Source organism: Balaenoptera physalus (genome assembly GCF_965194825.1).
Source record: "Balaenoptera physalus genome assembly, chromosome: 9".
NCBI classification, from domain to species: domain Eukaryota; kingdom Metazoa; phylum Chordata; class Mammalia; order Artiodactyla; family Balaenopteridae; genus Balaenoptera; species Balaenoptera physalus.
The window spans coordinates 21723751-21736362 of NC_138888.1; the positions used below are offsets into that span (position 1 = coordinate 21723751).

At 41.3% G+C, this 12612-nt stretch overlaps 1 protein-coding gene and 1 long non-coding RNA gene across 4 annotated transcripts in view; both read right to left on the reverse strand.

The window, feature by feature from the left end:
• The window catches only part of LOC309667029, a 416481-nt gene that overhangs the window by 159746 nt on the left and 244123 nt on the right, over positions 1–12612 (reverse strand). The window lies entirely within an intron of this gene.
• AIG1 (androgen induced 1) overlaps positions 1–12612 on the reverse strand; it is a 230541-nt gene that overhangs the window by 2523 nt on the left and 215406 nt on the right. For 2 of the 3 annotated variants that reach the window (XM_082474922.1, XM_082474921.1), the window contains one exon: positions 5302–5465. The exons of the other annotated variant lie outside the window; for it this stretch is intronic. In XM_082474922.1, the coding sequence (XP_082331048.1) occupies positions 5302–5465 (164 nt within the window). The remainder of the gene's footprint in view (positions 1–5301; positions 5466–12612) is intronic. 3 annotated transcript variants of the gene reach the window in all.

Below are 12612 nucleotides of genomic sequence, written 5' to 3' on the forward strand. Positions count from 1 at the left end.
GGATGGAAGGCTGGGGGGGAACAAAGGCAGAGGTTTCTGTCACATGGGCCTGGCTCCGACCTCCTCTCCCTTCTCCTCTTTTACCTGCTTTCTCCGCCCTCACCCCAACCTTTCACTTTTGGACACTTGCATTTCTCGTCGTATAAAATTTGACTTTAATAAGACTGGTCATCCCAGTCAGACACACTAGAATTAGAATAAATTTTTAGCTTAAGCACAGAATATTTCAGCAATTATAGGCTGAACTGTGTCTCCCTCAAATTCATGTGTTGAAGTCCTGATGCCCAGGGCCTCAGAATGTGAGAGGAGGCCAAGGGTGTGTCTGCACAACCATTTGCTAAAGAGATGAGGCATGTGACTCATGGATCCAAGGAACCATCTCAGTAGAAGCCAGGAAGGACCTGTGGGAGACCTCTCATCTGATGACTTGGAACCCCACGAATTACACGGGAGAATTCTGTACCAGCAGAAACACCAGCCAGCCTGGACTGAAAGAGACAGAGACAGGATGAAATAAAGGAAGAATGAATCTGAAGGTGGCCCAGGGGCTGGCTGCTCCTTGGCCCCAGAGGGCCGCCACCCAGCGCCAAGAGGGCGGGGCCACACCCCCCTTCCTGAGGAGTCCTGAGGATATGGCATTCGGCCAAAGAGGATTATTCTCAAGCCTTAAACTCGAACGGAATTTGTCCTGCTAGCTTTCAAACTTGGTTGAGAACTGTGACCCTTTTCTCCCTTTGATTCTGTTTTTTGGAAAGGGGAATGTATGTTCTATGCCTGTTCCACCACTGTGTTTTGGAAGTAGATAAATTCCTGTCTGGTTTCACAGGTTCACAACTGGAGAGCAATTTTGCTTCAGGATGAATGATACCCTGGGTCTTACCCATACCTGATTTAGATGATATTTAAGATGAGATTTTGGACATAAGAGTTGATGTTGGAAATACTTTGGGGGTTGTTGGGAATGTACTTTGCATGAATGAAGGACGTGAATTTTGGGGGGCAGAGGTAGAATGTTATGGGCTGAATTGTGTCTCTTCAAACATAACCCCTCTTACCTCAGAATGTGATTGTATTTGGGAGTAGGGTCTTTTCCAAGTTAAAATTAGGGTGAGCCCTAATCAAATATGGCTGATGTCTTTACGAAAAGGGGAAATGCGGAGATAGCCTCACGTATAGGGGAGAATGCCATGTAAACATGAAGACGGTCATCTACAAACCAAGGAGAGAGGCCTGGGCCAGATCCCTCCCTCACAGTCCTCAGAAGCAACCAATCCTGCCAATCTCCCGATTTTGGACTTCAGGCCTCCAGAACTGTGGGACATTACATTTCTATTGTTTAAGCTCTTTAGTGGTCCTTTGTTGTAGCTTCCCTAGAAAACCAATGTAACATCCACAAAGCCACCTTGAGTTACTTTCTTTTTTTTCTTTTCTTTTCTTTCTTTCTTTCTTTCTTCCTTCCTTTCTTTCTTTCTTTCTTTCTTTCTTTCTTTCTTTCTTTCTTTCTTTCTTTCTTTCTTTCTTTCTTCCTTCCTTCCTTCCTTCCTTCCTTCCTTCCTTCCTTTCTTTCTTTCTCTCTTTCTTTCCTCCTTCCTTCCTCCCTTCCTTCCTCCCTCCCTCCCTCCCTCCCTTCCTTCCTTCCTTTTTTTCTTTCCTTCTTTCCTTCTTTCTTTCTGGCTGTGTTGGGTCTTCGTTTCTGTGTGAGGGCTTTCTCTAGTTGTGGCAAGTGGGGGCCACTCTTCATCGCGGTGCGCGGGCCTGTCACTATCGCGGTCTCTCTTGTTGCGGAGCACAGGCTCCAGACGCGCAGGCTCAGTAGGTGTGGCTCACGGGCCTAGTCGCTCCGCGGCATGTGGGATCTTCCCAGACCAGGGCTCGAACCCATGTCCCCTGCATTGGCAGGCAGATTCTCAACCACTGCGCCACCAGGGAAGCCCTTATTTATTTTTTAAAAATTATTTATTTATTTTGGCTGTGTTGGGTCTTCGTTGCTGTGCGCGGGCTTTTCTCTAGCTGCAGCGAGCGGGGGCTACTCTTCGTTGCGGTGCGTGGGCTTCTCATTGTGGTGGCTTCTCTTGTTGCAGAGCATGAGCTCTAGGTGTGTGGGCTTCAGTAGTTGCAGCATGTGGGCTTAGTAGTTGTGGCGCGTGGGCTCTAGGGCACACAGGCTCAGTAGTTGTGGCACGTGGGCTCTAGGGCACACAGGCTCAGTAGTTGTGGCACATGGGCTCTAGGGCACACAGGCTCAGTAGTTGTGGCTCGTGGGCTCTAGAGTGCAGGCTCGGTAGTTGCGGCTCACGGGCTTAGTTGCTCCGCGGCATGTGGGATCTTCCTGGACCAGGGCTCGAACCCGTGTCCCCTGCATTGGCAGGTGGATTCTTAACCACTGCACCACCAGGGAAGTCCGAGTTACTTTCTTTTAAAAAGAGCAAATGCTTCATTGTTAATTTAGCCTATTTTAAGGGCTTTTTGTTCATAGTTCATATCAGGCTTATCTGTTTTGTTATTTTATAAGCTAGATCCATGATTCTGCGTAAAATTTCTGAGCTCTCATGTGTCTGGGTTTCCAATGGTGACATTCTGATGGTTTACTAGAAATAACAGAGGATTGAACATCAGTCAGAAGGTGTTGACTTTGCAACCACTTATTTATTTTTTAAAATTAATTAATTAATTTATTTATGGCTGTGTTGGGTCTTCGTTTCTGTGCGAGGGCTTTCTCTAGTTGTGGCAAGCGGGGGCCACTTTTCATCGCGGTGCGCGGGCCTCTCACTATTGCGTCCTCTCTTGTTGCGGAGCAGAGGCTCCAGACGCGCAAGCTCAGTAATTGTGGCTCACGGGCCCGGTTGCTCCGCGGCATGTGGGATCTTCCCAGACCAGGGCTCGAACCCGTGTCCCCTGCATTGACAGGCAGATTCTCAACCACTGCGCCACCAGGGAAGCCACAACCACTTATTTTGGTGGGTCACTTATTGCTGGGCCTCACCTGCCTCTTAGTAAAAAAAAAAAAAATTGGCATAGATGGTTTCTAATCTAAGTTTTGATTCTAAGATTCTGTAATAATGTGATTTTTATTTTGAAGTTGAAGCCAACATAACCAAGTGAAGGAAGCTGAGCCATTAAAAATCTGTAAAGATGGATCCAAGGAAGGGGGCTCAAATGTGGTATTCCTGCTCCTTGGGGGGTTTTATTTGGGGTGTAATAAATGTACTCAGGATTGTAATACTGTACTTGATTGTATTCAATTCCTTCTAATACATACACACACACATGCACACACAGAAACGACTGCTTTTAATTAACAGTTTCAAACTCAACTACCTACAGAACCAAGCCGCTGTGAGGGAGCAAAATGGCCTGGTGAGAACTAGGGAAAATTAAAGGGCCATATAACGGGGGCAACTGATACTCATTTCTAATCCATTGTTGCCAGAAGAGGATAGTGGGCTTGGTGTTGCCAGATGTTAAAATACTTGATTAGCTGAGAAATCTGTCCTTTATGTGAAATCTCCCAATTTTTAAATGTTGGTTCAAAAACAAAAATCCTATGTAGGCCTAACAAAACTTTTTGGCAGGTAAAATTTGGAGGAGGCCATCAGTTTGCAATCACTCTCATAAACAAAAAAGATGCACTTGACACAAAACATCTGCCTCTGGGGAATTAACTAGATGGTTCCATGTAGATAAAATTAATCTCTACATCTGAAATGAGTTACAAAATGTTAGTCAACCTTAACTCATGTTATTAAGAGAATGGCACAAATTAAATTGGACAGATCATTAAAAACAAGAAACAAAAACCTTAGCTTCACTATTCATTTTTAACGTCTAACTCAAAGCTGCTAAAAAGCAATATTCTATTAATCTAGACTGGATTTTTTCTCTCCTGGTTTTCAGGCAATCTTCTCTTAGAAGTAGTAGAACAACGGCCAAATGAACTTTGGAATCGAGCTAATCAAGGGGAAACAGGAGTCATAAGTACTTCCTGAATAACATAGATTGGACACATTAGCTTAAATTTAAATATAGCCTTTCTCCCAAGAAGCTGAGAAAAGTTTATATTTTGTTTTGAAAATATTTTTGTAAGTTAACTAAATATTTTTATAAGTTATCTAATAGAGAAAGATTACAATTCCCATTGAACAGAGAAGAAAATTATTAAAAGATTAATTTCTGGTCCCCCAAGCTGTAGCCGGAATTGGTAAAAATATTTAACACTTTTTCTAATAGACCACTGCCTAAAATCAAGCCAGCTACTGAGAAAGGAAACCCTCAAATTCCTCTGGGCCATTTAACATTGGCTAACACCTTGACGCATACAGTCCTAGAAGATCCATGCAGAGAAGTCCAATTCGATAACATGACTGTGTTTTATTTGTCTAATTAGATCAACTTCCTGGCATAGTATTTGGCACGAAGGAGGGTGCGCAATGTTTGTGGATCAGAGATCATTTGCAGGTGATGTCTACAATGTTGTGACTGTATCGGAGGCGATACCCAGAGGTCTCTAAAATCCCCAAACCATCTTGCCTTTGGATGTATTTTCATGCAGGACTCAAATCACTACATATCTGTGCTGTCGTTTTTTCCACCTTCCTATTTTTACATTATCTGACATACACTTTGGACAAGTTTTGTTTTGCACAGCTGGGGTAAGATTACGTGCCTTGCCAAGATGGAGGCTCTGCCATAAATAGAAACAAAAGGGAAATCAGATCATAGGTGAAGAGAGTTTTTGCAGCAATGAAGTATTACCCTTTACTGCCCATCCCTCTTTGCCACCTTCAAGTCTTGAATATGACAGTCACTGCTTCATCACACTTGCCAGAGGTATTCTGCACTGCTGAGAGTTCTGGCAGAGTGGTGGCAAGCCCTCTTGGAAGCTGCTGCGCCCACGCGAAGGATGATGTAAGAAGTGGAGATTTGGCTGATTTCTAATGAGACTGTTTGGTTACATTTAATAATTTGTCTATTTCACCGGGGGGTCCCTTTAGCTACAGCAGTGTTTTGTTAGTCAGAGTGAACTTCCTAAACTTTTTTTTTTCTGCTAACACTACATTTCTCCCTATAAAATTTTATAGACATGCTTCTTTTGTCTTAGATTTGGATGTTTTACTAGCTAATATGACAAAGTGAGTAATAAACCTTTCAGGTAACTGCCAGCAGCTCACATTAATATGGTAGTTATAAAAATGAAACTCTTCATAAGGGATCCTGTGCTACAGTGGAATTTTCCATCCGTCTCTGCACACACTCTTTTAGGCAGCAATTCTTTTGTTTTATGCTCCCCCAAACAATACTTACTTCTCTGTGTATCCCAGATATAGCTGTTCAGAACTTCTCCCAGCAGGTACAAAAAGTTCATTAAGATGGTTGTAGACCCAAAGAAGAGGATTCTGGCTCCTGGGCCAATGTGTTCCAGGAAAGGGTACACCCACATCCCCGTTACGTGATGCACCCAACACACCCTGCAGTGGAATCGGAAACGAGACAGAGACAGCAGTTACTCTCGTGTCAGATTTTAAAGCTGCTGATATTACAAATACAGACCCCCCTACTCCAAACATTCTTCAGCAAGGCCAGTCGCCGTTTGCTTCTGATACTCCGCAACATCCCAAGTGTCTGTCAGCTGATAAATGGATGAGCAGAATGCTGTATACACGTACAACGGGACAATATTCAGCCATAAAGAGGAACGGAATTCTGACCTTGAAAACTTAACGCTAAGTGAAATAAGCCAGACACAGAAGGACAAATATTATATGACTCCATTTATATAAGATACTAGAATACCTAGAATACTTCACAGAGATGAAATGTATAATAGAGGTTACCAGGGCCTGGGGGGAGTGGGGAATAGGGAATGATTATATATGGTACAGAGCTTAAGTTGGGGATAATGATAATATTTTGGGTATAGATAGTGATGATGCTTATATAACACCGTGAATGGATTCAATGACACTCAATTGTACCCTTATAAATGCTTAAAATGATAAATATTATGTTGTGCTATGCATATTTTACCACAATAAAACATTTCCATGGGGTGGAAATTAGGAAAAAAATATCTAAAAATTTCCTTGGTGGAGGGAGTCAATAATGAAAGAAAAGATTGAGAAACACTGCCGTAGAGGGGAGAGGCACTCATTAAGCCCACCCAGGTCACCTTGACTGATTGTCCAAACTAAAAGATTTTTACCAAAAGAGGAAGCCAAGCTAGTCACAATTAAAAACAAAAAACAAAAAAACGGAAGCATTTGTGAGAATCAACAGAAGTTAAGTTGAACTACCCTAAGGGATTCTGATGCATCATATTTTGTTTGAATTTCATATAATTTTCACATGTCTTGAAATATTCATCTTCTTTTGATATTTTCCCAATCATTAAATAATGTAAAAACCATTCTTAGCTGGGTCATAAAAGAACAAAAAAAGAAAAACAGATGGTGGGTGGGCTGGATATGGCCCACTGGCTGTAGTCTGCTGCTCCCTAATTTAAGTAGTTCTTTGTATAATGGCCAACAGGCGCATGAAGAGGTGCTCAACATTGCTAATCATCAGGGAAATGCAAGTCAAAACCACAATGAGATATCATCTCATACTTGTCAGAATGGCTATCCTCAAAAAGTCAAGAAATGATAAGTGTTGGTGAAGATGTAACGAAAAGGGAACCGTAATATACGTTGGTGGGAATGTAAGTTGGTACAGCCACTATGGAAAACAGTATAGCAGTTCCTCAAGAAATTAAAAATAGAACTACAATATGATCCAGCAATTCCACTCCTGGAATTATACCTGAAAAAAATGAAAACACTAATTCATAAAGATATATTCACTCCAATGTCCATAGCAGCATTATTTGCAGTAGCCAAGATATGAAAACTATCTTAAGTGTTCATCAACAGATGAATGGATAAAGATGTGGTATATATACACAATGAAAAATTACTCAGCCATAAAAAAAATGAAATTTTGCCATTGCAACAACATGGATGGGCCTGGAGAGAATTATGCTTAGTGAAATAAATTAGAGAAAGACAAATACTGCATGTTATCACTTATATGTGCAATCTAAAAAATACAACGAATGAGTTAATATAATAAAACAGAAACAGACTCACAGTTACAGAGAATAAACTAGTGGTTACCAGAAGGGAGAAGTGTGAGGGGAGGGGCAAGATAGGTGAAGGGGATTAAGAGGTACAAACTACTAGGTACAAAATAAGCTACAAGGATGTAATGTACAACACAGGGAATATAGCCATTATTTTATAATAATTTTATATGGAGTATAATCTATAAAAATATCGAATCACTATGTCGTACATCTGAAACTAATATGATATTGTAAGTCAACTATACTTCAATTTAAAAAAGTAGTTCTTTTTATTTCACAAAGGACCTTCATGCACATTATCTTATTTAGTCTTCTCAGCAATCCCAGATATAGCATGTCATCCTCATTCTACTGAGGTAAAAATCAGAGTTTATAGAGTATAGTCAGAATATGTCAGAACTGACAATGGAAATGTAAAATTCTCAGGTTAGGGAAGTGGATAGCTATTCTGAGTATATAATCCCCCTTACCTTATTCAAGCACCCTATGAAGTACGATTATCCCCATTTCACAGATAAAGAAACTGAGACTAGATTAAAGAACTTGTCTTTAAAAATGGCAAAGCTGGGAAAGGAACGCACACCTGATTTCTCTTCTCCTGCATGGACTTGCTTCTTTATATGAGGCATTTAATATTGTCTCCAAAAACAAAGAGAAGGTTTTCTTTTCTTTTCTTTTCTTTTTAAGTTGTTTTGACTTAGTAGGTCATCATACCATCTCAGATACAGAAGTCCTGTTATGTGGGGTTTCACCTGGATTGGTGTGAATGATGCAGCCACTTGTCTTAACAGGTTGTGTGCTTTCACAATTTGTTTCCTTGATATAATCAGGGCTCAATTTTCTGCACAAAAATGACTCACGGCCTTGCTCATCTATTTGTGGAGAGTTCTCAGTTCTTGGTTGACTTTCAATTTCTATCTCATTCTAAGACCTTCTCATCTTAGTGCCCAAACAGCTTATGCTTAAGGTAATGATGTCAATTTAAATTTTAGTCTAAAGAAATTGATAACCATAGTGTGTGTGCATACATATATATGCATACGCTATAGTATTATGAGACTTCTGGGGTTGACTATTTTATTAAATGTACCTCCAATTTCATTCACTTGAATGTGCAATTAAGAATGAAATTTGGGCTTCCCTGGTGGCGCAGTGGTTGAGAACCTGCCTGCCAATGCAGGGGACACGGGTTCGAGCCCTGGTCTGGGAGGATCCCACATGCCGCGGAGCAACTGGGCCCGTGAGCCACAACTACTGAGCCTGCGCGTCTGGAGCCTGTGCTCCGCAACAACAGAGGCCGCGATAGTGAGAGGCCCGCGCACCGCGATGAAGAGTGGCCCCCACTTGCCGCAACTAGAGAAAGCCCTCGCACAGAAACGAAGACCCAACACTGCCATAAATAAATAAATAAATAAATTTAAAAAAAAAAAAAAAAAAAAAAAAAAAAAAGAATGAAATTTATTGGGCTTCCCTGGTGGAGCAGTGGTTGAGAGTCCGCCTGCCAATGCAGGGCACGCGGGTTCGGGCCCTGGTCTGGGAGGATCCCACATGCCGCGGAGCGACTAGGCCCGTGAGCCACAACTACTGAGCCTGCGCGTCTGGAGCCTGTGCTCCGCAACAAGAGAGGCCGCGATAGTGAGAGGCCCGCGCACCGCGATGAGGAGTGGCCCCCGTTTGCCGCAACTAGAGAAAGGCCTCGCACAGAAACAAAGACCCAACACAGCCAAAAATAAATTAAAAAAATAAAAAAATAAAAATAAAAAGAATGAAATTTATTAATGCCTCCTGTCTGAGTTGTGCTGCACACTAGGGATACAGAAGCAAATGAGGCAAGGGTGGTTCTTGTTCTCACGCAGTAGTCTAACGAGGAATACAGATATTCACAGAGAAAACACAAGTGTAGTCAGAATTAGGGTAAGTGTAGGAGTGTCATGGGGGCACAGGGATCATTCTCTGCTTTTTTGTGAACCTTACACTTACCATTAGGCATTCTTTCTCTTGTGTGTTCACCTTCCTTTCAAACCAGTTTTTTCACAGCTGATGAATATGCTCAAATGCTTTTCATTCAAACACAATCAAAAAGTTTCCATCAACTTCACAAATACTGCTCTATATCTCTCCTTCTCTTCAAAGACAAACTTCTCCAGTGAGTCTACACTCATTGATTCCCGGTCTGTACTCTGCACTCCTCCTCCTCCAACAGTCTGGCTTCTTTTCTTATGCTTCACCAAAACATATTGGCTCTTCGACCTCAGTTTCTCCTGTTTTCTTCCTACCTTTTTGGCTGCACTTCTTGGTTTCCTTTCTAAGTTCACCCTTTACTCCAGCCATTAAACATTGAATTTCCTTAAGGATTGGCTTTTAAACACTCTTCTCATATTATGTCTTCTTGGTTGATGAGTTCTTCCATGTTCAATGCTGCATGTCTACCACCTATACAGATATTCCACAGATCTATGTCCTAATCCAGATTTCTCCTCTGTTCCAGAACAGTTGATCAAATAGTCCTCAGAACATCTCATTTTACACATCTTAATGGTACCTCAAACTCGATACAGCTACAGCTGAAGTCATGCTTTTTTCCAACAAGCTTGGGCCTCCTCTGGTATTCCATTTCATTCAATGGTACTATCATTCATTCAGTTTTGTAACTCAAGCCTGGGGGTCATCTTTGCTGTGTCCATCTCTTTCACCACATATATATATTCAGTCCATTACTTTGTCTTGTTAAGGTCGTCTCACACATCTCTCTAATAAGTCAATTTTTCCCATCTCCATGAACAACATCTTAATTTTTGTGATCATCTCTGTCTAGAGTAGTGTAATAGTTTCTAGTTTGTCTCTGCATTTATTTTTGCCTCCTTCCAGTTCATTCTCACAACCACCAGAGTGAGTGTTTCAAACTAGAAACCTGACACATTATATGCCAGCTTCAAACATGTTATTGGCCTTCCATTGCTCTTTTTCAAAGACCCCTATCTTTTTTTATTAAAAAAAATTTTTTTAACATCTTTATTGGAGTATAATTGCTTTACAATGGTGTGTTAGTTTCTGCTGTATAACAAAGTGAATCAACTATACATATACATACATCCCCATATCTCCTCCCTCTTGCATCTCCCTCCCACCCTCCCTATCCCACCCCTCTAGGTGGTCACAAAGCACCGAGCTGATCTCCCTGTGCTATGTGGCTGCTTCCCACTAGCTAGCTATTTCACATTTGGTAGTGTATATATGTCCATGCCACTCTCTCACTTCGTCCCAGCTTACCCTTCCCCCTCCCCACGTCCTCACATCCATTCTCTACATCTGCAAAAGACCCCTATTTTTAATGAAGCCTAGAGTGCCCTTCATAGAGTTGGCTTCTACCTGTCTCATACCCCCACCTCCTACCTTGCTCCTCTTACACTGGCTTTCATTTGTTTCCTTGATTTTACCACGTTCCTTCCTGCCATGTGGATTTACACATGCTTCTGTTTCTGCCTATGCTGTTAGTTATCCACCCCTTAGACTCATTAAGTTATATTTCTATTTTATAGCTTAGCTCAACTATTATAACTAACCAGCCATCACATTGGAAAGTTTTCCCTGATCTGCTAGAGTAGGTCAGATTTTATACATTCTTATAGAACCATGAATCTCTTTTATTTTTTAAGCTCTTCTTTTATTAGTACTTAAATTTGAATATCTTCATTTGCATAATGGTTCTCCCCCTCTAGCATATCTAAGTTCTGTGAGGTGAGGGACTGAGTCTATTTCTACATATCATTGTATCCTCAGTGCTTACCACAATGCCTGTTATATAGTAGGAGAAGGAATAAATGAATAACATAGCATTTAAGCTGTGATGGGAAGGATGAGTAACAGTTAGTTGAACAAAGATGGGAGGCAAGAACTTTCTAGTCAAAGACATGAAAGCAAGGGTGAATTCCCAGATGTTCAAGAAGAAACCATTCTTATTGAAGTCAAGGGAGAGGGCATGAGGGACAGGCAGGTGCCAAGCTGTGGGTGGCTTTTTAAGCCATGGTAAGAATTATAGACTCTGTCCTAGTGTGGACAACAGGAAGTCTTTGAAGGGTATTAAATAAATATGAAACAGATCAGACTGACCTGGAAAACAATTGTATCAGAAACGGCAGTGGCCAGGTCTGGAATGGTAGCGTTGGGAATGAAAATTAGTTGGTAGATTTAGAGCTATTTAGACCAGTGTCCATCAAAAACTGTAGGTCATAAGCAGTTGCATGCTGTATATGGTCAGGAGAGCTGGTATCTTTAGGATGTTTGCAGGCTTGTTAGTTGGTGGCTTAAATTCAACCATGGTGGGAGTATTTATACCAAAAACTGCCAAATGCTACATATCTGGCTCTCCTTGCCTCGCCTCCAGAGAGCTGGCTGTTAAACACTTGCCAGTAACCCACTGGTTACTAGCATTTTAAAAAGCAACAACAGAAGAAAACATAATAGAAAATATCAGAAAGCCTTGCATATAACGATGATAAAATTTTTTTTGCAAAACTTCTGTTTCACTTGTATGTGTGTGTATGTGTGCGTGCGTGTGCATGCTGGTTGGGTCATGATGCAAAAGATGTTTCATTTATTTACAGTAAAATTAGTGTGAAAGGCACTGATTTAGGAAATGGAATTAAGAGAACTTGGTGATTGATTGGATTTAGGCAATGAGGGAACTGAGATGAGTTAAGGATTAATCATAGATGCCTGGCTTGATTAACTGGGTGGAGAGTGTTGCCATTTCCTGAGATAGGGAATGCTGTCAGAGAGCTGATTTGGGGGGATGATGAATTCAGTTTGGACACGTTGAGTTTGAGGCATCTGTACGATATCCAAGTGGAGATATCTTGAAGGCAGTTACATGGGTTTGGACTGTAGAGAAAGGACTGATGTGGCAATACAGATATTGGGTTCACTGGCAAAAAGATGGTGGTTGAGGCCATCAGAACAGATTAAGGTAGAGTACACAGTATGAAGGAAGTATGTCCATAAGAGAGCCCCGAAAAAGATCAAGATTTAAGGGGTAGTTCGAGGAGGATGAGTTTAAAAAGAGGCTGAAAAAGATGGGCTGGAGACATGCAAGAAAGACAGAAGTGTAGTGCCTTGAAGCCAGTGGACAAGTGGTTCCAGGGGAGAGTAGGCATCTATTATCACAGTATCTTTGAGAATTGAGAATAATTAGAAAACTGACTTTCCACCTACAAAGTGGAAGCAAGAAAAAATTCAGATTCCAAGTGGTATGTGTATCACTGAAATCTACTTTGGTTGACTAGGTATAAATGATAAATAGTAAGTAAAGAAAAATTGCCCTTGTCAAGCTCAGTAGCTCTTTCTGTCCCATGGCCAAATTTCATCCTATCACATAAACCATGAATTGCAGTGGTCACTGGAGCCCTTGAGGAGATGTAGTAAGGGAGAAATATCATCCTTCCCTTTTTTGGCTCTGTCACCCTTGTTTATCCTAGATAGACACATGTACCTATCTC